Genomic DNA, 26,720 nt, shown 5'->3' on the forward strand with positions numbered 1-26,720 from the left:
TTCCCTTTCGTCTTCCACTCTTGAAATTTTGACCTGCTATTTTCCTCAACAAGGAACACCGGCATCATTTTAACGAAACAATTGACATGTTTTGTCAGGGTTTTGGATAATAAACGTTATTTATGTTTTACTAGATAACCACCTGATATTTAGTTAAATTATCCAAGTTCATAACATATTTTTGCAGTGTACCTACGTACATATCTACATATATTTATCAGAAAACCACTTTATATTTATGTACAACATCGTATTTGCAGTGTGATGTTGCTTGGGTGAACTTTGGACGTGGCTTAATTAATAACAAACTCATCAATCTCACCATTTGTTCATCATTTATCCGGACAAACTGAGAGAGCCATGAAAACCAGTTAACTCAGCGATAAAACACATTTTTTTAGCATAAGTGATACAGCTGAAGCTGGCACGCGATTCTGCATATAAACAAATATATGCAGAACTGGCAGCAATACATTTATTTTATTCCAACAACGTGGCTTCACATATTATGATCCACACGTTTATTAAAGCTCAAAGGTACTTGGAAGGGACTAATATCGAAAGGCCTCTGACCAATATAGTTCCCTGGTGGATCATAGTTGCAGCTGATGATGGTGCTACGACCGTCGTTGCAGCGCACTTTAGCACACCCAAGACGCACCGAGTTGCGCCACACCACCTGAGTGTAGTGTCTGCACTCTCCACCAACGCAGCTGTTGGAGTTGTAATCATAGTGTGGCTTCTCTCCCACCCACAGGTTCACAGCAGATGTGGCTGTGAGGTCACCACTGCTCCATGCAAGGTTCTCCCCATAAGGACCCCCAGAGTGCACCATCTTGCAGTTACCCTTTAGTTTGTTCACGTAGTTTTGTGCAAAAGAAGCTACTGTTGCATCCCATCTAATTGGTCCTACCCCAACTTGGGAACGCGCAGTGTTGTGAGCGTTGAGGAAGTCTTGGGGTGAGTTTTGTGCATCACAAATTTGAGACAGTGTTGATGTGGCTAAAAGGATCGCTACCAAAGAAAGCATTGGGATCATAGGCAAACCCATGTTTGGTTTTCTCAACACAAGGGTTCTTAGAATATTTATAAGAAGTTTGGGAATGGATAAAGATGGAATGAGATGATTGATGCAAATGGAATTCACCAATAGGGCTGCTGAAGAGACTGCTGAGATGATTGATAAACATCTTCTTTCTTAGATACGAAATCATTTCTTGGTGGGACAGAGGCTGCGGCCTGCTACTATTGTCAACGTCAACGGATAACTTTTCTTTAACACCACAAATACAAAATACACACATTTCACACCTCTTCATAACAATATAATAATATTTTAAATTCAAAAATAAAATAAAAATAATTTAAATATTAATATTTTAGAATATTCAGTAATTATATAAAAAATATGGATTATATTATGCTTTGAATATGTCACCTCCCGTTTTCTTACATACAAGTAGGTCACTTTTATCTACAAATGAATACACTATGGATATAGATAAATTTATTTTAAAATTTCCACTTTCATTTTTTTATTATAAATCATATTTTTAAACAATTAACATTTTATATATTTTTTAAAATTCCTTTTGAAAAAAACTAACCTTTTGAACATGTGTTTGCAATGACTAATGACTTTTCTAAGTACAGGATATAATTTAGGAGAGGCTGTCCTTTCAAGCACGTCATCACAAATAAATAAGTACGCCAAAATAGATAAAATTTGGAGGGGAAGAAGACAAAACAAAGAAATTAGCAACACTAATTTTAAAATCTTTTAAGTTCTAAACAGATATTTTATCTTATATAAAAACTAATTTACTTTATAAAAGATAATTTATTATTTTACTTTTTGTTATTACAAATGTTTAAGAAACGTTACCTTTTATTATAAGTTTTTGTAAACTGTTATTGTAATTTAAAAACGATAACAACAAAGAGTCAAATCAAAAGTCTCCATCATATGATATGTATCTGCTTTTTAAAAATCCCACATTAAATAAAAGAAAATTGTTAAATAGGTCCAGTTTACAAATTCTTCAAGTATATTTCAAAATTGTTTATAAATATTTTAAAAAAATTAAACAACTTGTAGAATTGACGTTAAACAACTCTAACAAATAGCAAACTTTCGAGATGCATTATGAGCCCTCACTTTATTGTGGAACAGCTTTGTTTGCAGTGGACTCGAGCTTAGTTCATCTTAACTTTTTATTTTTGTTCTAATTTAATGCTTGTACAAATAAGTCACATTTGATTGTTAGTTGAGCAAGATATTGATATATAGATTGAAAAGTGTTAAAAAGTAAGTCTAACTCAATCTAAAAAGAGGTTTGCACCCACTTATATGATATTATGTTAAGAAGTGAATTATAAATCTAACTCAATTTTATAAAATCAAAATTTGCACCTACTTATATCCAATGAAATGTCCTCATCTCTACAAAAAGTGAAAATCAAACAAATAAATAGAAATGAATAAATAATTAATAACTCTAGCAAAATTTATTTAAAGGATCCAAAATATGGAAGGTGTGTTAAAAAATTCAGTTACAAAGAGTAAAAATCCACTGGATTTAAAGCTCAATAAAAAAATGATATAAATAGGTGATCAACTCCAAAAGGTAAGTAAAAGTGAATTTATCTGATAATTAATTAATATTAATTTTGATTTTAGCATCAGAGCATTCTGCCGGTATACACCTATCCGTAAAAGAAGATCGAGATTAAAGACTGAGAGATCCAGTTAACCTAAATCAAAAGAGTGAGATTCAAGACTTAAAGTCCAACCCAACTAAGTAAGAGCTTAAGGTTAAGCCCAATCTCAACCCAAAAGAAAATAGTGAACCAAAAGTTCAAATTGAGGAGTTAGCGAGTTCAGAAGGAAGACGAAATTCTTTTTAAGCATTGCAAAAACATATATTGTTATTGTAAGTCTATTCAATACATTCAATTTCGCTGATACACGTTATATGGTCAGCACAATCCATAGACTGTTTCAGACTTTCAGAATCAAAGCAGGGTTTGTAGCCCTCCCACATAGCTCTTATAGTTTGGTGCACATCAACCATCTTTGGCCTTTGATTTAAAGATGTCTTAACACAGTCACATGCAACTTCAAGAAGACGTACGATTTTATCATCAAAACCCTTCCCAATGATACCATCGTCAATGGCGTCATAAAAGTCAGCAGGATCAGTGAACAAGTTCTTGCTGATATACTTCATCAAATGCCCACTAATACTGTCCGAAGAATCAACCGATTGGCCTAGTCTTTTCCCCGTTATAAGTTCAAAAAGGATTATTCCAAAATCATAGACATCCCTCTCAGCATAACCCTTCACTCCAACTCCATCAACCAGAAACATTTTCATCCTCACATGATCTTCAACACTCTGGTGTAGGAATTTTGCCTTGCCAAAATTGGAAATTTTTGGCTCAAAACTCTCGTCCAGCAAGACACAATCCGAATCTAAATTGAGGTGCACTATCTTGCACCTTTTATGGAGCCAAGACAAACCTCTTGCGAGCCCAAGTGCAATGTGAATCCTCTCAGGCCATTCTAATTTTATTGGATGATGTTCCTCCTCAGATTGTAACCAATCACTGAGTCTTCCATTAGAAATGTACTTATACACCAAAACCCTTTCCTGTTTCTCTATGCAGAATCCATGCAGTGGAACTATGTTTCTGTGCCTGTGTCTTCCCGGGATCATTATTTCAAGTAAAAATTCCCACTTGTACTTATCAGCATCATATAGTCTTTTAACTGCCAGAAAACAGTTATTTGATACCTTTGCCTTGTACATAATCCCTGTCGTTCCTATCCCCAACACGTTATCTGTGCAAAAGTAATCAGTTGCCTTGCATAGTTCCATGAAGCTCATTCTAGTAATCAATCTCTCCAACAATATTGATAGCTGTAGATGGAATAACACTATGCATCAGCCCGTATCATGGATGACAGTATTTTTAAGTTAAATATGTAATGTGACCGTAATATGAGATACAAAACTGCAACTAATTTCTTATTACTAGTAATAAACTTTTATTTTTATGGATAAAAAACGAATAAATAGAATAAAGATATTGCAAGAATACCTAAACCCTTAAACAAGAATACCTAAACCCTTATATAAAGTACACTTAAAAACTTAAAAACTTATCTCATGGGTTTTGGAAATCATCCATAACCATACCTTCAACTATACACCATGGTAAAAATTTCAATTTGATCTATAGTGTCACTTTTAAAAATCTTCCTATTTATATGTTTCCACAACTCACCTACCCATACACAAGTCCAAATCTAATTAATACTTTTATTCACCCTACTAATCTTAAAGTTTAGAAAAAGCATTTATGTTTGAGAAAATAAATAACAGAAAAAGGTTAAATTTCAAGACACTGATGAGATGAAGTATAGTCTTAAACTTTTTCTTATTACGCATTTAACCTATGAAATAACTTGAACATTTGTTCATTTAGAAATGACTAATGACATCAACATTGTTCGATATCGAATAGTAACCACACAAAACTGAAGAGAGAGAGAGAAAACCTCTTTGCTTCGTTGCTCTTGAAAGGCCAGTGGTAGCAATTCAGCTTCTTGTTCAGTGTTCTGCTTCTTGATTAGGGGATGAATAGCGTTACTCCTCCTCTTTTTGAATTCTGTCCAAGGTGCATAATAGTACATGCAAGATACTAGAACAGAAGTAGCTGAGGAAACAAAACCAATAATAAAACTATACCAAAACGATCTTCCAAACAAGCTCTCGTCACATCTTCCTAGTGTTCCCCCACAGAGTCCACTATTATTGACATAGCTCAAACTCACATTAAGATTGCTCCCAAAAACAGGCACTGACCCTTCCAAGAAATTGTTAGCAACACTAAAATCTCTCAGCCAGGGAAGCAACCCAAGATCTTGTGGGATTTGGCCCGTTAACTGGTTTCCATCAAGTAGAAGGGTAATTAAGCCTGACAAATTGGCAATACCCTTTGGAATTTCACCAGAGAAATAATTATTTGAGAGATCAAGTGTCTCCAGATATGACAGCTTAGATGATATATCGTTTGGGATATATCCAGAAAGCTCGTTGTGTGAGAGGTTCAGAGTCTGCAACCATGTGAAATCTTCAATGCAACTAGGAAACTGGCCCTTCAGCCCCATGTTAGATAGCCAGAGACCGATTACTCTATCTTCTACATGATTGCTGATGCATTTAACACCGCTGAATGTACATATGACATCCTCAGTGTTGGTCTGGAAATCCCAGCTAGATAAGAGATTAGACGGGTCCATGTTCTTGATGGTTTGCAAGCAATAGATGTCACTTTCAGCACCAAAACCCGCCATAAAGAGACCGAATAATGACCCCAAGAAAACAAGAGAATTAAGATTTCTTGTGGTGGTCTTCATTTTTGTAGACATATAGGACTACAGCAAAACTAGTATAATGAACAAAATTAAAACATGGTTCATATTTAACTCTTCACCTTTCTAAGGAAGTTTGTCTCTAGCTGCTACTTGGACAAGCGTTAACTTTGGATGCAATAGTTACCCAGATTTAGAAGCACAAAAATAATTACATTTTAAGAACATAATGATTGATTATTCTGAGATTTCTTTTTACCTCAATTCAAAGTTTGGTGTTAGATTATTTCTTATTTTGTTTCTTGTTTCAGCTTGTTTTTTTACTTTTATATGGATTTAAAGTCTTTGTTAGTTTTGGTTGTATTTCAAGATTTGGTGATAATGTTTTATCTAAGTGTTTTCGTTGATTTGGTTCGTACAAAGTTATTGAATATTTCTTTTAAGTGATTTTTATTTATTTATCAATAAAAAAAAATCTCTGTATTGAAATTTCAAAGATAAAAGAATTAATATCATGGAGTGCATTTCCAAAACAACACGGGAATAAGTTGCTGTCTTTTGTATTTTCGCAGTCAAGTGTGTATCATCATGGCAAAGACTTTTCAAACGCCTTGACTGCGTCAGAATAGTTTTGCGTTACAAAATAAACTTGATTAATTCATGCATTGAAATTTCCCAGAAGTTTGGTTTGAATTTTCACGTTAACACTTTGACTATAACATTAATTAATTACTGCTAATGTTTTGCATTATATATTAAATATACATAATTAGAGTCAAATTTCTTATACGAAAATGATTGATGTCATTGTTTCTGCTTATCCTTTTATTTTGTTTTTTATTAGTGGTTTTACTACTCCGAATTGTAAGAAGGTAAGCCTAACCCATCAAACGAGCTTTATACCCAAAAATAAACTTAGAGGCTTTCTAATATAGGGACAAATAAATCCTTTTACGCTGTGTTGGCAATGATTTGACTATTTTAATTACTTCCTAATATTAGTTTTCACTCATTTTTATTTAAATAATTTTTAAATAAATTGATAAAATTAAAATTACTAAAGAAAAAATATTAGCAATAAAAATTATAATTTGGTTTTATAGATTTATATTTTCTATTTAAATTTTTAGAATTAAAACTTAAATATTAATTTCATTTAATTTTTTAGTAACTGTGTAGTTTATTTGAAGTTATTTTAACAAAATAATTTATTGGTATTAATATTTTATAATGTAATTAATTTCTTTGGATTATATTCAAAAAATCAATTTGAGTTTTTCTGTTAAAAAATAAATTTATTTAAATTTTAAAAAAAATCTACTTAGATAATTACAAGTATAAAATAGTGTGTAGATAGTTTTAAAGGGATTACCCAACAAATAAGTAGATGATTTTTTCAGACGGGGTAATAATGGAATGTAGCAAAGTAAGTGAAGTTTTTGTGGAATGTTAATGGAAGTTTTGTAGAAAAGTAAGTGAAATTTTTGTGGAATGTTTATGGAAGTTTTGTCGAAAAGTCAGTGAGCAGCCTTGTCACTTTCTGTATCGTCCAGAGAAAAATGAGCAATTTGCAATGAATTTTCTGTTATTGGAAAGCTCACCTTGTCACTGCCTTCAACAAGGTGGATTATTATTCACTTTAGAAGGGGATTCAGAGTTTATGAACATCTTTCTCCGTTAATTCGTAGTTAAGAATAAAATTATGATAGAAACATCCAAATAAAACTATCTTATCAAAACTATATTAATTTCAGGAATTCACCAGGAAAGATAATTAACTGAGTGAAACAACCTTTGTAATTGTATTTTATTGGTCAATGATTCATTCAGAGTATTTTCGACTGTTTCTAGTCGATTAGAAAACAAATGTTATTAAGAAAATCATTACTTCTTATTAAGTGAAGCAGCTAATAAGAATTATTTTGCACTTACATCATTCAAAAGTGTTCTTGAACGGGTATTTTGAGACTTGGAGAACGATTTCCTGATTCTCCTCTCTGTCGGTCGTTTTCATATTCAGCTTCCTAATCCTTAATGTTTTGTTTGGAAGAGGAAATGGAAATGAGGGAGTGAATTTGAGATGATTTGAAAGAAAAATATAAAGAAAGTTAAGATGTTTGGATTAAGGTAAATAGAGTGAAAAGTGTAGGGAAACTTTATGAAAGTTTATGAGTGATGTGATAGGTATGATTGAAATTATATATTTTTTAATTGGTAAGAATGTAAGTTTACAAATATACCCTTATATATAAAAATGGTTAAAAAGTTAATTTGATTTATTTATTTATAAATTATAATTATTTTAATTAAAATATTATTTAAATATTTATAATTATAAATATTTGATAAAAACTTATTTTTACATTAAATATATTATTATTTTTATCTTTATTTTTTGTAATTAATATAATTATTATATAAATTTATTCTATATTATTAAAAATATTTATTATTATTATTATTTATATTTATAATTTATTATATATAATATGATTAATTATGTTATTTTATAATAATAATTTTTTATAATTTTATTATATTTTTATATTTAAATTATAAATTTATTTTAAATAAAAATAATAACAATTTAAGTGTAAAATGAAAAGGATAAGAAAGTAAATTGTAATTAATTAATTAAATAAATATATATTTATTTAATAAATTGTAACTTTCTTCACAATCCAATGAAGAAAGTTTTGATTGAATTTTTTTTTTTAATTTCCGTGTGTTTTTTTTACTGTATCTGTATTGGTTTTGACACTTTCTTCACAAACAGTAAATACCTTATTTTCATCGCCCTGAAATAAACGAGGCCTAAGTTCCTTCCTCCTCTTCTCAATCTTCTGACACAGACTCGGATGGTACCTGTATAATAATCTTCTCCAATCTTCTTTGTAGATGCTGATATGTGTGGAGTACCACGTGCACGATAGGAGTAACCTAACAATCTAGTAGTTAGATAGGAATCTAAAAATTACTTTAAATTTTTTTATTAATAATAAAAATTATTTTAAATATTAAGAATTATTTATTTTATTAAATAATTTTTAATTTAATTAATATAATAATTACTTATTTAAGTTTTTAAAATTAATTTTTGTTTAATAATTTTTTAGTATTCCACCAGCATAAAGAATTGACGGATTAAGAATTATTTTTTCAAATTTTTTAAATGGGAGTCTGAATATTTACATTTTAGTTGGTATTAGTGATTTATTATTTAAATGATTTACCGGTGATAAGATATGATTTATAGAAAAAAGTTTTGAATAGTAAAACTAACAAAAGTAAAGAAGGTGAGGGACTTGTGGAGATTGACCTTTGAAGTACAAATTTACTTCTATACAAACTTAGTATTTTTTTTATCATTAAAAAAAATAAAAAAATAGACATTTCAGGAGTGTCACAATCCTTATATAAAACACCAAAAATAAGTTTTTTAACATCCTACCAACTAAGATCTAATATCAACATGTATGTGGATAGCCATTATTTGGGAATTTGGAATCATGGAAATAAGATTATTTTTAATAATGGAGTGGTAGATCCTATTGAAATTTTTGCTATGGCACAAATAAAGGTGTGGGCATGTGTAACTTGTAAATTTCCAAAATCAAACTTCTCTTATTCTGATTAGTGTTTTGATGTATATGAATATTTGAAATCACTGCATTGATGGTTAACGATCTCCCTCCTCTTTTATGGTGAGTTCTATTTTGAATGAGAGCACATGTTGCTGAGTGTGATTCAACCTCAGATGCTGGGGAGGAGCAAGGAACCAACATACCTTTGTGGAGATATCATACCTTATATCTTTGACATCGTATTATGTCTTATTTTTTGTATTATAGTAAGTTGTATATGCACAAATTTTGATTAAGAACTAAGCTTATTGTTCGTGGGTTGGAGTATCCCAAGTATTCCTATTTATATTATTCTTTATTGTTGATTAAAAAAAAATCCAACAAACATTGTACTATAAACCAAGATATAGAAACCCAATCAATACAATTACATAACCTAACCTAGATGTCATCTTAGTATTTCTTAAATACAAAGCTTATCTTTTCAGTGTAAAGAGATCTAACTATTTTTCTTATATAAAGGTGTTGACACATCTTTGAAATATTTGTATTATTTATTTATTTTGTATAAAAAAACATTTTTTAAATATGATCTGGTGGGTTTCTTTCTCTCCATGCCTTCCCAATTGAAGGAAAAATGCAGTGGACATGAATATTCAAATTTAAGAAAACAAAATGATAAATTTTGTAAATGTATGAAAATCAAAGATAGAAGAAGAACAGACATTAAAAGTTACGAAGTGGCATGAGAATTTATTTCAATAGAAGCTACAACATGAAATTATTAAGGTGGACACCTTATAAATTCATGGACGATGCAGTGGTTGCATGTTATAATGCTTTATTCGTAATACAAAAGCAGTCCAAAGTGGTAGCTGCTACATTGAAAGAAGGAAGTGCTTAGTAGGGTTTTTCTCCAACATAGTTGCCAGGGGGATCATAGTTGCAACCGATGAAAGTGCCTCCATTGTTGCATCTTACTTTGGCACATCCAACGCGTACAGAGTTCTTCCAAACAACCTGAGTGTAGTGCAGACACTCCCCGCCAACACAAGAGTTGGAATTGTAGTCATAGTTTGATTTCTCACCCACCCACATTTTCACTGCATCTTCTCCACTTAGGTCACCACTGCTCCCTGCAAGATTCTCCCCATATTTTCCTCCACCACCAGAGTGGATCAGATTGCAGTCACCTTGGCGTTGATTTGCGTAGTCTTGTGCGAAAGCAGCAACTGTATTATCCCAAACAATGTTTGGAACACCAACCTGTGACCTTGCAGCGTTATGTTCGTTCACGTAGTCATCTGGTGAGTCTTGAGCGTGAACACTCACCAACCCTAACACAAACAGTGTACAAAATGAAATCTTGAACAACCCCATTTGATTTGATGAAGAAAGTTGAGCTCTTGCGAGGTATTTATAGGGGTTTTAACAGAGAATATTTTGGATAGGAAGGTTCAGTGAAGTAGATTTTTCAAAAGGGAATTCATGCGTGGATGACTTGCTTGCTCACGAGGTTGCGGTACGTCATTATTAATGGATTACATTATGCAAACACTGTTTAATAGCATTTTGATTAAGAAAACGAGAAGTTTTGAACGGGAAAAAAAGATCACATCAAAGAGTAAAACCAGCAGATCATATTATAGTTAGAGACGTATCTTATGATAAACATATTTTATAATATATAAGTTTTGTTAAATCTCTCACTTTATAAGACGAGAATGAGATGACATATAAAATATTGCATTTCATAGTATATAAATATATGCAAATTTCATTTTATAATAAGATTGAGTTATATTTTTGTACTAGTACGACCGGACGACTTACTGAGCCGGTCAGCACTCGAACCAAGTCATCGCCTAAGTCATGACGAGAAGGTCACGTGACGACACTTGGTCGATCGACCCTTAACGTTGAGTCAAGGGTTGACCAAGTCATCAGGGTTAATCTGTGGTTAAGGGTTGTTTAGCGCAACCCTAAACATGAACCAATATCCTAATCCGACCTACCAATGAAGACTCATTAACGTAATATAAATAGCATGTATTTCAATGAGAAAGGTACGCCATTATCTACAGTGCTCTGACACCCGAGTGCTAACACCCCGACTGACTTGAGCGTTGGAGTGTCTTCTGCAGGTACCACCCCCGCCTGTGGAGTTAGACGACCGAAAGGAGGAAGGTGTAACAGAACTGGGAACATCATAAACCGACCGAAGGTGGAAGTAGGAACAATCGTTCTCTAGGTCCCAGACCAGTTCGAGAACAATTTTAAAGTTTACTTTTTTACTATATTAAACTTTAATTGACTAATTGATTCAAAATAAATTAAAAATAACAATTATGAATATAAATTATTAATTTTTTTTACTGAGACTATAATTTTAAAAAAGTATATTGTTTTTTAACGTGGTCATATAATAAATAACTTATAGTTTTACTACTCATATAATTAATTACTTATATGACTTAGATTCATAACTTTTACGTTCTTAAAATGATAATTTCCAAGAATATATGTATGGAATAATAAAAGAAAATAAAAAAGGATAGTCTCTAGGTGTGCCATAGAGGAATATATGCTGCTATGCCGGCATCTTTTATGATTTGGAAATTGAGATTTTTTTATAAAGAATGGACTAATCGAAGAAAAATGATAAAATTATGTGGTGATGGGAAAATATGACTTCGTCTTTATCGTATTTGTAAAATATGATTTTAATTTTAATTTTTAATACAATAAAAGTCGTATTTGACATACATTTTGTTTTATTTTTTTAATAAAATTATGTTTGATAAGTATAATTTTTATTTTTCTTACATCAAACTCGTGTTTGAAAAATATAACTTTAGAAAAATAAAACATAAATATAAGGAATGTTTACGATTTCAATAAAAAAAATTATATGAGATGTGCTTGCAATGTTTTTCCTCGAAGGCTAGAAACTAAAATTATCTAATAGAAATCAATTTTAAAAACAAAAATTATTAGTTGTTATATTAATTAAATTAAAAATTATTTTAGAAATTAAAAATATTTTTAGTTTTTAAATTAGTTTTTATTATTGTTAAATAATTTTAAAATTGATATCTAATTACCTACCAAAGTTTTAACTACCAATTATTTAGTTTCTAAATTAGTTTCCATTATTGTTAAATAATTTTTAAATTGGTACCTAATTAACTACCAATTATTTAGATTCTAAATTTGGTAGAAAAATATTGGTTGCTAATTAAATACCAATTTATAAACTATGTAACAATAATAAAAAACTAATTTAAAAACCGTTTTTTATTTATTTCTAAAATAATCTCTAATTTAGTCCATATAAAAAATAATTATTTTTAGTCTATAAAATTAGTTTATGGTTTGTTTTACTATATGAGCACATATAGTTAATTTTTCTATAGAAGTTACTAGGAAAAGTTTACTTTAACACAAAAAAAAAAAGAGTAAATAAAATATACTTCACAATCTATTATAATAAGTTATTATACTAGAATAGGACAGTAATATCTCTTGTATAGGGGATTGAATGTGCAAAGGGCTTAACACTGTGATGGTCCTGTTCTGGTGTTTCCCTCCTGTTATTTCACACTTCTTCTTCCTTTCATAAAGTTTGGATAAAAAAATATTATTGATTATTTAAAAAATATGCATACTTCTAAAAAAATTACAATTGGCTTTTTATAATTTAAAATAAAATGTAATAATTCATTTTTAACTTTCCTGATTTAACATAAAAGCTATAGTATAAGTCTCCTCCAATAAAGGTGTGTAAAAGAAGTATATCACGTGAGTGATGGAAATGGAAAATGATTTCATCTTTAACTATATATTAAAATTGATAGCTAAAATTATATATGTGTAATTAAAATATATTTTAGTAAAAGTAAAATAATGATAGAAAAATCACCCAGTTTTGTCTACATTTGTCATTGGTTCCATCATATAAGGGATTTTGAATGTGATTGGATGACATAATGTGAAGTACGTGTGGTGATCCATACAATAATAATGTATCGCCGTGTAAAACAAGGTAACGTAGAAACAAAAGTTAGAAGTTTTCTATGATTCATCCCTTCTACTGGATTATTGGTGCATGCATGTTTTTTTATTAAAAGTCTTTGGAATTTTTATACAAAATTAGGACCATAAGCAAGAATAGATGCAAAGACAAATGTAATATGCAGAAAGAAGAGGAACGTGTTACGTAGCTTGCACTGAATTTTCTTCTCATGGAAGCAAATCTTTGCCTTTAATTTCTCACTCAGCTTCAATCAAGGCGAGTTAAATGTTTTTAGAAGGAAACAAAAGTTTCTTTTCTTCGTGAATGGATTATGCGCATGCAACCTCAATTAGGCTGCTTTTTTATCCCACCTCAAATAAAATTCTTCATATTTTCTAATACAAGAGGATATAATAAGATAATTCTGTATAACATCTTAATAATTGGCTAAAAGAGTTGGATAATTCTGTTTCAAAAAAGTATATTGTTTTTCAGCGTGGTCATATAATACTAAATAACTTATAGTTTTACTACTCATATAATTAATTACTTATATGACTTAGATTCATAACTTTTACGTTCTTAAAATGATAATTTCCAAGAATATATGTATGGAATAATAAAAGAAAATAAAAAAGATAGTCTCTAGGTGTGCCATAGAGGAATATATGCTGCTATGCCGTGAGCATCTTTTATGATTTGGAAATTGAGATTTTTTTTATAAAGAATGGACTAATCGAAGAAAAATGATAAAATTATGTGGTGATGGGAAAATATGACTTCGTCTTTATCGTATTTGTAGAATATGATTTTTATTTTAATTTTTAATACAATAAAAGTCGCATTTGACATATATTTTGTTTTATTTTTTTTATTAAAATTATGTTTGATAAGTATAATTTTTATTTTTCTTACATACTCGTGTTTGAAAAATATAACTTTAGAAAAATAAAACATAAATATAAGTAATGTTTACGATTTCAATAAAAAAAATTATATGAGATGTGATGTTTTTGCTGGAAGAGCTTCTATACTACCTACACTACAAGAAAATTATCTAATAAAAATTAAATTTAAAAACAAAAATAATTAGTTGTTATATTAATTAAATTAGAAATTATTTTAAAAATTAAAAATATTTTTAATTTTTAAATTAGTTTTCATTATTGTTAAATAGTTTTTAAATTGATATTTAATTACCTATCAAAGTTTTAACTACCAATTATTTAATTTTTAAATTAGTTTTCATTATTGTTAAATAATTTTTAAATTGGTATCTAATTAACTACCAAGTTTTAACTACCAATTATTTAGATTATAAATTTGGTAGAAAAATATTAATTGCTAATTAAATACCAATTTATAAACTATGTAACAATAATAGAAAACTAATTTAAAAACATTTTTATTTTTAAAATATCTCTAATTTAATCCATATAACAAATAATTATTTTTATTCTCTAAAATTAGTTTATTATTTCTTTTACTACTACTATCTGGGCACATATATAGTTAATTTTTCTATAGAAGTTATTAGGAAAAGTTTACTTTAACACACAAAAAAAAAGTAAATAAAATATACTTCACAATCTATTATAATAATTAGTTATTATACTAGAATAGGACAGTAATATCTCTTGTATAGGGGATTGAATGTGCAAAGGGCTTAACACTGTGATGGTCCTGTTCTCGTGTTTCCCTCCTGTTATTTCACACTTCTTCTTTCTTTCATAAAGTTTGGATAAAAAAATATTATTGATTATTTAAAAAATATGCCTACTTCTAAAAAAATTACAATTGGCTTTTTATAATTTAAAATAAAATGTAATAATTCATTTTTAACTTTCCTGATTTAACATAAAAGCTATAGTATGAGTCTCCTCCAATAAAGGTGTGTAAAAGAAGTATATCACGTGAGTGATGGAAATGGAAAATGATTTCATTTTTAATTATATATTAAAATTGATAGCTAAAATCATATATGTGTAATTAAAATAATCTTTATCTTCGTTGTTGAATTATATAAGTCTTTCACTATGCATGTGTAGCATATTACGAGTGTTTAAAGGGGGAAATTACAAAATTTAATAAAAGAAGAAGTACAAGAATTTGAAATTTAATATTCTTATAAAATAAATTATGTTTTAAATGTTTTTGAGATATTTTTAAAACAATACACAAACGTGAAGCTATCCACAATTTGGAATTACTTAAATAAATTTAGTTATATTACAAATTAAGTTGCTCTATTTTAATATAAATATATGTATATATTACAATTTATTTATTTTTAATATAAGTATATATTTCAAAAAAATTATTTATAATTTTTTTGTTTTGAAAAAATTCACTAATATATATATATATATATGAATATTGATGAATGTTTATAAAATTTATATCCTAGTTAACATATATTTGTGTCTAGTTCTAAAATTTGACCATTGGATGACGTAATGTGGAGTACGTGTGGTGATACATACAATAATAATGTATCGCCGTGTAAAACAAGGTAAAATAGAAAGAAAAGTTAGAGGGCTTCTATGATTCATTCCTTCTACTTCATAATTGGTGCATGCAAGTACCATAACCACATATTCATTATTTTTTATGAAAAGTCTCTGGAATTTTTATACAAAATTAGGACCATAAACAAGAATAGATGCAAAGAGAAACGTAATATGCAGAAAGAAGAGGAACGTGTTACATATATAGCTTGCACTGAATTTTCTTCTCTTGGAAGGAAATCTTTGCCTTTAATTTCTCACTCAGCTTCAATCAAGGCGGGTCAAATGTTTTTAGAAGGAAACAAAAGTTTCTTTTCTTCGTGAATGGATTATGCGCATGCAACCTCAATTAGGCAGCTTTTTTATCCCACCACAAATAAATTTCTTCATATTTTCCAATACAAGAGGATATAATAAGATAATTCTGTATAACATCTTAATAATTGGCTAAAAGAGTTGGAATAACATTTAGGACTAAACAACATGATAGCCGGTCGATGAAGCGGCGCTGTCAACATGATCGCCGATTGATAGTCGGCGGTCGTCGAATATGCAAAGGACGATCATCTCTATGCCCAGCGATCTCCATGCGTGCGTAGTCGGTGGTCGTCGAAGGTATGTAAAGGCAAAGATGATCGTCGGTCGATGAAGCGGCGCTGTCAACATGATCGCCGATTGAGGAACGACGATCCCCACTGTGTAGTCGGTGGTCGTCGAATATGCAAAGGGCAACATGATCGATGGTCGAGGAAACGGCGGTCACCATGCGTGCGTAGTCGGTGGTCGCCGAAGGTATGCAAAGATCAACATGAACGCCGGTTGATGAAGCGGCGTTCACCTTAGGTCTCCTTGATCGCGATCGATGAAGCGGCGTTCTCCATGTGTGTAGTTGGTGGTCGCCGAAGTATTGTAGAGGTCAACAAGATCGCTGGTCGAGGGAGCGGCGTTCTCCATATGTGGGTAGTCGCGTGACGAGGTGAAAGTATGTGGCTTGGGTCCTGGGAGGTTCGGTATAGTTGAGTGTTGCTTTGAGGTAACCTGATGGTTATATTTTTTGGGTATGGTTTTCTCTCTTTAAGGTTGTTCTGCTGCAACCATAAAGGAGAGCCTCTTTTGTGGATGATGTAGGAAGTCCACTACTGGTTACTGTATATGGGTTGTGATACCCGAAGTATCCCCTTAATTTTATTTATTCATTGCTGATAAAAAAAAAACATTTAGGACTAAAATATTTTACTATAATGTTTTATACAATTACCATATATAATTTAAATATGTACTAGGTAAAGTACTGGAAGTTAATAAAAGAGTAGAGGAGGAATTGCTACTAAGATAGTGCTCCTTGTAAAATAGTGTAGGAATAAATTTATTTCTTTTGTATTTCTTTATGCAGAGGATTTATAATCTGTGATGTTATGGAAGAGGGAGTGTAGCTAGAATCCTTACATTTTATGTTATTCTTGATAATCAAATGTTGAATTGACTTCTAAGTTAGAAAGAGAGGTTATATGGTTACTATATAAGGATTCAAATACTCCTATCATTTTTTTTAATTTATTTTTACTGATAAAACAAAATCATATATAGTGTTATGAGTATGTTACAAGTAAGTTGGAGGTCAGATTATAAGTATATTAGGGAACAAGGGTGAAGAAATGCAAACCTAACAACTTGACAACTCCCGGTTGATATATATAATTTACAAAAAAAAAATATATTTATTCACTAAAAAAAATTATTAAATAGAAATCAATTTTTGGATACCAAAATAATTAGTGGCAATAGTAACTAAATTAGAGAACATTTTAAAAATTAAAAAAAAAATTGATTTCTAAAATTAATTTATATTACTGTTAAATAGTTCTTAAATTGGTATCTAATTAGCTACCAATTTTAACTACCAATTATTTAGATTCTAAACTTGGTAGCAAAAATTTTGGTTGCTAATTAGATACCATCTAACAATAATAGAAACTAATTTACAAACAAAAAATTTATTTAATTCCAAAAATGGTCTTTAATTTAGTCATTATAACAACTAATTATTTTTTTCTATAAAATTGGTTTCTATTTCATGATTTTCTTGTAGTGATTATTGTTATCCAAATATAATATTTTATTATTAGAAAAAATTGTCAAATAATTGTATAAAAAAACTTATTAAAATATTATTTTATTAGTTAAAAAATTATTTTGATACAATAACAAAATCATTAAATAACAATTAAATTTATATAAAAATAATTAATCACTATACTAACTAAATTAAATATTTTTTTTATTTTAAAAACTAAAAAATAATTAATATCTAAAATAATTTATTTTATTGATAAAAATTTATAAAATGATTTCTAAAGATATCTAAATTAGTTTTCAAAATTTTAATTACTTATATTATAAATTAATCATTAAAATATATTATTAATAAAAATTTATAAAATAATTTTTAAAGATATCTAAATTAGTTATTATGATTTTAATTATTGATATATTATATTATAAACTACTCTTTAAAAATAATAAAAATTAATTTAAAATATAAAGTAGTTAATAATTAAAATTTTACACTTAATAATTAGATATTTATTTAAAAGTTATTATGTTATTGTAAACCTCATCTCACCTTGTGGATTATGTGCCTTCAACCAGGTGGATTATGTGCCTTTCAATCTTAGACTTGTGAGATATTGTTAGAATTTATTATTATATTTAAGATATTATCATTTTAGAAGGGATTCAGAGTATCAACATCTTTCTCCGTTAATTCATAGTTAAAATAAAATTATGATAGAAACATCAAAATAAAACTAAAAATCAAACTATTTTATCAAAACTATATCAATTTCAGGAATTCACCAGAAAAAAATAATTAACTGAGTGAAACAACCTTTTTATTTTCTTGGTCAATGATTCATTCAAAGTCTTTTCGACTCTTTCTAGTCGATCAGAAAACAAATGTTATTAAGAAGATCATTATTTCTTATTAGGTGAAGCAGCTAGTAAGAATTATTTTGTAGTTACGTCATTGAAAAGTAAATACACGATAGTAATAATAATTATTAGGTGTTATAGTTTTTTTTTTATCAGCCAAAAAATATTAGGTCTTATAGTGAAGAGATAATTTATATTGGTTTTATTTGAGTTTAATATCCCTTATTATAACAATTATATATTACAAAATAACTTTAAAATACCTTGAAGACCCTGAAAGTGTTATTGATGGATAATGTGAGTTGGGAAGTCACATATATTCCAATACATATAAGATGAATCTATGCATGGTAGCTAAACTCATGATTTATTCATAATATTACATAAGCAGTGTGAAGAAATTAGTAGGGTCTTTGACCAACATAGTTGCCAGGAGGAGAATAGTTGCAGGTGATGAAGGTGCCTCCATTGTTGCATCTTACTTTCGCACATCCAACGCGTACAGAGTTCCTCCAAACAACCTGAGTGTAGTGCCCGCACTGTTTGCCGGCAGCACAAGAGTTGGAATTGTAGTTATAGAATGGTTTCTCAGCCACCCACAACTTCACTGCATCTTTCCCACTTAGGTTACCACTGCTTCCAGCAAGATTCTCCCCATATCTTCCTCCACCGCCAGAGTGGATCAGTCTGCAGTCACCTCTGCGTTGATTTGCATAGTTTTGTGCGAAAGCAGCAACTGTATTATCCCAAACAATATTTGAAACACCAACCTGTGACCTTGCAGCGTTATGTTCGTTCACGTAGTCAGCTATTGAATCTTGAGCATAAACTACATCGCCCACAATCACCAACCCTAACACACACAGTATACAAAATGAAATCTTGAACAACCCCATTTGATTTGATGAAGAAAGTTGAGCTCTTGCGAGGTATTTATAGGGGTTTTAACAGAGATTTTTTTGGATAGGAAGTTTCAGTGAGCAAGCATAGTAGAGTTTTCAAAATGGAATTAATGCGTGGATGACTAAGGAACTAGATTGCTTGCTCACGAGGTTGCGGTACATCATTATTATGATTACATTATGGAAACACTGTTTAACAGCATTTTGATTAACAAAATGAGAAGTTTTGAACACGGAAAAATGGATCAGATCCAAGAGTAATACCAGCAGATCATATTATACTCAGATACCGCGTTAGAGATCTACATATAAACACATTTCTTTTCATGTTATATAATTGGTAAAATTGAGTTAAATTTAAAGAATTGGGATCATGATACTATGTCAGGTGTGAATTGATGCTGATCCTCTGGTTTTATAAGCGTTTTTAAGCTGCTGTAAATGCTGCTGCTAAAAAAAGAAAAGAAAAAAAACTTGTTGGTGATGCAGTTCAAGATCGACAAACCCAGTTCAACAGAACGAACTACAAAGGAATCAAGGTGTTAGGAATCAGAAGTTCTACTTATCATCTCACTAGTTATTTAATCCCCGTACCACCTATAAATCTCACATAAGAGAGTTGATAAGTCTTAAGTAAAGATTTCATAATATATGAATACTTTTTTAAGTTTTATAAATATGAGTTCACTTCCTTAATATATCACGTTTTAATTTACTCATTGATTAAAATAAATTAAAAATAACAACTATGAATATAAATTATTAATATTTTTTAATGAGAATATAATTTTAAAAAAGTACATTGTTTTTTAACGTGGTCATATAATACTAAATAACTTATAATTTTTTTAATGTAATTTTTTTTATTAAAAACTTTTATCTTACATATCATTATATTATTTGACATTTCAACTAGGTGACACTTCGAGTAAAAACAATCATTTATTATTGAAAAAAAATATTATTAAAAAAAATACAAAATAACTTATAGTTTTCGTACTCATGTAATTAATTACTTATATGACTTACATTCATAAGTTTTACGTTCTTAAAATTCTAATTTTCAAGAATATATAAGTGGAATAATAAAAGCAAATACAAAAGATAGTCAAGTTAAATATCTAGGTGTGCCATAGAGGAATATATGCTGCTATGCCGTGAGCATCTTTTATGATTTGGAAATTGAGATTTTTTTTATAAAGAATGGACTAATCGAAGAAAAATGATAAAATTATGTGGTGATGGGAAAATATGACTTCGTCTTTATCGTATTTGTAGAATATGATTTTTATTTTTATTTTTTAATACAATAAAAGTCGTATTTGACATACAGATAATTTTGTTTTATTTTTTTATTAAATTATGTGTGATAAATATTATTTTTATTTTTTTAAGTCTAATTTATCAAACATAATTTATATTTTATTTTTGAAAGTTATATTTTATAAATATAATTTTTTTTATATCAAACTCGTATTTGAAAAATATAACTTTAGAAAAATAAAACATAACTTTTTTTTATCAGCAATATAAATATAAGTAATCACTACAAGAAAATCATGAAATAGAAACCAATTTTTAAAAGACCAAAATAATTAGTTACTTAGAAACCATTTTAAAAACTAAAAAAAAATTGGTTTCTAAATTAGTTTCTATTATTTTTTATTATTGTTAAATAGTTTCTAAATTGGTATTTGATTAACAACTAAGGTTTTAACTACCAATTATTTAGTTTCTAAATTTGGTAGCAAAAACTTTGGTTGCTAATTTGATACCAATTTAAAAACTATTTAAAAATAATAAAAAATAATAGAAACTAATTTAGAAACCAATTTTTTTTTTTAATTTCTAAAATTGTTTCTAATTTAGTTACTATTACAACTAATTATTTTGATTTTTATTTTATGATTTTTTTTAGGGAATGTTTACGATTTAAATAAAAAAATTATATGAAATGTGCTTGCAATGTTTTTTGCTGGGAGGCTTGAGCACATGTTTGCAGTTAGTTTTTCTATAGAAGTTATTAGGAAAAGTTTACTTTCACACAAAAAAAAGAGTAAATAAAATCTACTTCACAGCCTATTATAATAAGTTATTATACTAGAATAGGACAGTAGCTCTTGTGTAGGGGGTTGAATGTGCAAAGGACTTAACACTGTGATGGTCCTGTTCTCGTGTTTCCCTCCTGTTATTTCACATTCTTCTTTCTTTCTTTAGGGTGTGTTTGTTTCATGGGGGAGGAGAAAGAGGGGAGGAGGGAGATGATGTTTTTTTGTGTTTGTTTCAAGGGTTTTGAAGGTGGGGAGTGGATGGATGATTTTTTTCACTCTTCACAAAATGAAAGATTTGGAGGGATTGATGTGGATTATTGTATTTTTACGAAAATATCCTTTTGCATTCATTTTATTACAATATATAAAATTCAATATTATATAAATTTATTTATTATTTATAATTTCAAAAATATTTAATTATACTATTAATAACAACATATAATTATAAATAATTATAAATAATAAAAATAAAAAAATAAAATTATAATATCAACAATATATATAGTTATATAAAGTAACAAATGAATATAATAATAAATATTATTTTCATAAATTTTAATGTATTTAATAAAAAAATTTCAATTTAACACAAAAATATTTTCATTATATTTTTTAATTTTTTATTAAAAAATATAAATAATTATGAATATTATATATTAAAAATATTTAATTAATTCAAACTTAAAAAAAATCATAATTAATTATTCAAATATTTTTTAATAACAAGGATAAATTTGTAAATTTACAATAAACCATCCTCACAAATCCACTCTATCATCCCTCAATCCAAACAACTTCACACATCCTCACACATCCTCTCTAATCCTCACAAATCCACTCCCTCCCCTCCTCACAAATCCCCTCCTCAATCCAAACAAAGCCTTAATAATGTTTGCAACGGTTGATAAAAAAAATTATTATTGATTATTTCAAAAATATGCATAATTCTAAACAAAATTACAATTGGTTTTTATAATTTGAAATAAAATGTAATAATTCATTTTTAACTTTCCTATAGTATCAGTCTCCTCCAATAAAGGTGTGTAAAAGAAGTATATCACGTGAGTGATTAAAATGGAAAATGATTTCATCTGTAACTATATATTAAAATTGATCGCTAAAATTATTTGTAATTAAAATAATCTTTATCCTCGTTGTATAACCATGTTTTTCTTACCTTAGTCTTTAAATATATTTAGTTATATACAAATTAAGTTGCTCTCTTCTTACGAAATGGACTTTTAAATCTAATCTAACGTCATAAAACCGGTTCATGAGTTGAAGTTTGCACCCACTTATATAAAATAAAATGTCATAATTTTTAGTCGATGTGGGATCTCTAACATCTGTTTTAATATAAATACATGTATATACTAAAATTTATTTATTTTTAGTATAAGTATATATTTCAAAAAAATTATTTATAATATTTTTTGTTTTGAAAAAATTCACTAATATAATGTTGGCAATACTTATAAAATTTATTAATATCCCAGTTAACATATATTTGTGTTTAGTTCTAAATTTGACCATTCATCTATAAGCTTTTCTGGGTATATCAAATATAAAAACTAAATAAGGGCTGAGATTCAATTTTGAGAAATTTAAACTCGAGATGATCTTTTCCATCCAATGTCAGCCTTAGATAACCATTTTTTCATTATAACACGCTAAAAATACAAATTCTATTACAATATTAACACTAAAATAAACATGATCATATTTTAAAAGTTAAACTCTTCTTTTTTTAAATAAATAAATCTATAAATTTACGTATAACAAAAAGATTATATTTGTTTTTTTTTATCAGAAAAGGTTATATTTGTGTTATGAATGTTTAATAGATATTAGGTTCCTATTAAAGTCAACTATGTTTACTTAGTGTATGCTTTATTACGCAACGTTAACGTCCATTAAACATGTGTTAGGATGAAGGTTTTGTATTTTACAGGTGTAGTTTTTATATTAATTCAGACCAAGTCTACGTTCTAACGGTTTTTTTGTTGTGGTCATGTACCTAAACATTTAATCAATATTTCTATATCGGAGTATTTCTTATATATAATATACTCCAGGAAAAGTAAAATAATGATAGAAAAATCACCCAGTTTTGTCTACATTTGTCATTAATTGTTGGTTCCACTACATAAGGGATTTTGAATGTGATTCGATGACATAATGTGGAGTACGTGTGGTGATCCAGAAGATATTGACCATACAATAATAATTTATCACCGTGTAAAAGAAGGTAAAATAGAAAGAAAGGTTAGAAGGTTTCTATGATTCATCCCTTCTACTTCTTAATTGGTGCATGCATGTACCATAGCCACATATTCATTGTTTTTTATGGAAACTCTGGATTTTTTATACAAAATTAGGACCATAAGCAAGAATAGATGCATGCAAAGACAAATGTAATATTCATGGATTTTTTAACACTGAAATATATATTTTCTTAGCATGTTGTCATTTTTAAGAATAATCAAGTCATGTCCTTATTATAAAGAATGAAATTCTGTTTTATTTTACAAAATAAGGACATATTAACACACGCAGCCAGCGTGTGTGTATTACTAGAGAATAACACATAAAAAAAATCCTATAGGACAAAAGATTAATGAAGAATAAAAGAGTACAACATTTTTTAATTCTTAGTACAACTTTGAATAATTTGCCGAGAATATTAAATGAGAAAAAGTATAGTACATTTATGGGAGAAATGAAACTTTTGAATTGATAAGCTCCAATTTTATGATGAAGGCTTCTTAAATACGGAATTTTAGAACAATTAGGAGGATGTAGTAGAAGATGAGTTTTTTTTCAGAATTCGTTAATCCTAAAATTATTAGTTTTAGGAATAACTAATATTTTAGTTGGACAAAACATTTATTCAAGTTTTGTAAAAATCAAATAATAACATGTGTTTTAATAACAAATTTAAAATAAATTATTTACAAAAGAATAATAAGGTATTTTTGTACGTTGATTTTCTACAGCATAATTGAAAGTCCTTTGTAATGGTTTATCTCCCAGCCACAAAATTTGAGTTCCTCCATGATCAATGCCCAGTGTCTTCCTTCGAGTGATTCTCATTTGAGATACTACAAGAACATTAAATAAAAATTAATTTTTAGAGATCAAAATAATTAGTTATAATAATAATTAAATTAAAAATAATTTTAAAAACTAAAAAAAAAAATTTTAAATTAGTTATATTATAGTTAAATAGTTTATAAATTGGTATCTAATTAGCAATCAAGGTTTTAACTACCAATTATTTATATTCTAAATTTGGTAGCAAAAACCTTGGTTGCTAATTAAATACAAATTTAGAAACCATTTAACCATGATAGAAATTAATCTAGAAACCAAAAATTATTTAATTCTTAAAATAGTTTCTAATTTAGTCAATATAGCAATTAACTATTTTTGGTATCTAAAATTAGTTTTTATTTCATTATTTTATTATAGTTGGAGTGGGAGAGGAAAGGAAATAAATTTATGAAGATTTGAGAGGACATAAGTATTTAATTTTTTCTAAAGCTCGTAATTTTATAAATTTATTATTATTATTAAAAATTATTTAAATAATAAATTATGATTTTTTAATTATAATAATAAATTTGGACAACATTCAAATTTCCTGTCAACATCGTTTTTTCCCTTAATCTGTATTTCCAAACATACTATGCCTAATTGAACGGATCAAGATATATTAACACCATACATAATAAAATACATATATTTCACATATTAATAAATAAATATTTTAATTATTTTTTAATTTAAAATATTATTATATGTTTTTTATCAATAAAAATTAATTGAATTAAAATGAAACCTCTTTAAAAATAAACGCATAAAAAAATAAACTATTTCAACAACAAGTGATTGCTACAAAGGCAATCTACACTCTAACAAAAAAAACAGACCAACCGGAAAAAAACTAAAAGCCTGCTGCTCCCTGTTTTAACTCCACGTCTTTGAAAATTACAGCACTTGGCAGCCATGCCGTAGACGTGTCTGTGTCTTATTATATTATAATCATTTCTCAGCAGTAAAATATATACATTTCATATATTAATAATTAATATTTTAATTATTTTTAAATTTAAAATATTATTATATTATTATATTATTATAATGATTTGTTAAATATATATGTTCTATTTTTGGGTATTAAAGAAATTTTTTGCTAATTAAATTCGAAGAGACAAAAAAAGAAAAGACATTAAATACAAAACCACACTCAATCACTTCCTTTAATTCAATTAATTATAAAACAGTCAAGGTTGACATTATTATTATTATTATTAAATTTTATAATATTAGAAATTCGGTCATCTTTAATAGTGGAGTGGCAAATGTGTTTGAAGTGTTCGGTGCAAATTAAGATATAGTCTTGGATTCATGCAAAATTTATTTTTCTTATTTTCCGTATTCTAGTTGGGTTTTAAATCCTTTGGATTGTACGAGGTTGATTATGTAATGTTTGGTAGTGTTGATCTGGTAGGCAGGCGTTTTAATAAGAGTTATTATCAGATATTTATGTGTAAGGTTGAACCACATGAAGTGATTTTAAAAAAAAAAAAAAAAACAACGAAGTCATGTATTCTGGTACAATGGAAAAACGTCACAAGAATGAATTTATATATGTAACGGATCTGAAAGAAGTTAGTAGGGTCTTTCGCCAAGAAAGTTGCCAGGGGGAGAATAGTTGCAGGTGATGAAGGTGCCTCCATTGTTGCATCTTACTTTGGCACAGCCAAGTTGCACCGATTTTCTCCAAACAACCTGAGTGTAGTGTCCGCACTGTTGGCCGGCAGCACAAGAGTTGGAATCGTAGTCATAGTATTGTTTCTCATCCACCCACATTTTGACTGCCTCTGCGGCGCTCATCTCGCCGGTGCTCATTGCAATATTCTCCCCGTACATGCCGCCACCACCCGAATGGATCAGTTGGCAATCTGTACGCTGATTAGCATAGTCCTGTGCAAAAGCAGCAACTGTGTTATTCCAAACTATGTTTTCCACACCAACCTCTGATCGTGCATCGTTGTGTCCATACAGATAGTATGTTACTGAATCTTCAGCCTTCGCAACATCACCCACAATCGCCAACCCCAACACACTCACTACACAAATCCAAACCTTAATGCACAACCCCATTTCCACAAACTAATACTCAAAGGGAGGTATTGATGAATAAGATTGAGGTTCTTCTCAGGTATTTATAGGACTTTAAGGCCAAAAAATTGTAATATTTTCACAAACTTTAAAGATGTATAAAATTTTTAATGTGAAAGATATATATTAAAAAAAATTAATGTGATGGGTTTAAAAATAA

The 26,720-nt window shown here is 28.5% G+C and overlaps 5 protein-coding genes across 5 annotated transcripts; all 5 read right to left on the reverse strand.

Annotated features, from left to right (window-relative positions):
* Positions 1-371: 371 nt before the first annotated feature.
* LOC137832705 (pathogenesis-related protein 1) lies at positions 372-1,056 on the reverse strand. The gene has a single exon (XM_068641010.2). It carries the CDS (start codon positions 1,049-1,051, stop codon positions 500-502), a length of 552 nt encoding a protein of 183 aa, XP_068497111.2. The 5' UTR covers positions 1,052-1,056; the 3' UTR covers positions 372-499.
* A 1,823-nt stretch (positions 1,057-2,879) lies between these two features.
* Positions 2,880-5,497, reverse strand: LOC137832704 (probably inactive leucine-rich repeat receptor-like protein kinase At5g48380). The gene is made up of 2 exons (XM_068641009.2): positions 4,565-5,497; positions 2,880-3,923 (listed from the first exon to the last, which is right to left on the reverse strand). The coding sequence occupies exons 1-2, from the start codon at positions 5,435-5,437 to the stop codon at positions 2,940-2,942; spliced, it is 1,857 nt and encodes a 618-aa protein (XP_068497110.2). The 5' UTR covers positions 5,438-5,497; the 3' UTR covers positions 2,880-2,939.
* Positions 5,498-9,697: 4,200 nt separating this feature from the next.
* On the reverse strand, positions 9,698-10,363 carry LOC137832707 (pathogenesis-related protein 1). Its single transcript, XM_068641013.2, has one exon. It carries the CDS (start codon positions 10,342-10,344, stop codon positions 9,865-9,867), a length of 480 nt encoding a protein of 159 aa, XP_068497114.2. The 5' UTR covers positions 10,345-10,363; the 3' UTR covers positions 9,698-9,864.
* Positions 10,364-18,670: 8,307 nt separating this feature from the next.
* On the reverse strand, positions 18,671-19,334 carry LOC137832708 (pathogenesis-related protein PR-1 type-like). Its single transcript, XM_068641014.2, has one exon. The coding sequence runs from the start codon at positions 19,311-19,313 to the stop codon at positions 18,819-18,821; it is 495 nt and encodes a 164-aa protein (XP_068497115.2). The 5' UTR covers positions 19,314-19,334; the 3' UTR covers positions 18,671-18,818.
* Positions 19,335-25,964: 6,630 nt separating this feature from the next.
* LOC137833191 (pathogenesis-related protein 1A) lies at positions 25,965-26,559 on the reverse strand. The gene has a single exon (XM_068641551.2). The coding sequence runs from the start codon at positions 26,540-26,542 to the stop codon at positions 26,048-26,050; it is 495 nt and encodes a 164-aa protein (XP_068497652.2). The 5' UTR covers positions 26,543-26,559; the 3' UTR covers positions 25,965-26,047.
* Positions 26,560-26,720: the final 161 nt, after the last annotated feature.

This window comes from Phaseolus vulgaris, chromosome 6 (genome assembly GCF_051622355.1).
Source record: "Phaseolus vulgaris cultivar YP4 chromosome 6, ASM5162235v1, whole genome shotgun sequence".
NCBI classification, from domain to species: domain Eukaryota; kingdom Viridiplantae; phylum Streptophyta; class Magnoliopsida; order Fabales; family Fabaceae; genus Phaseolus; species Phaseolus vulgaris.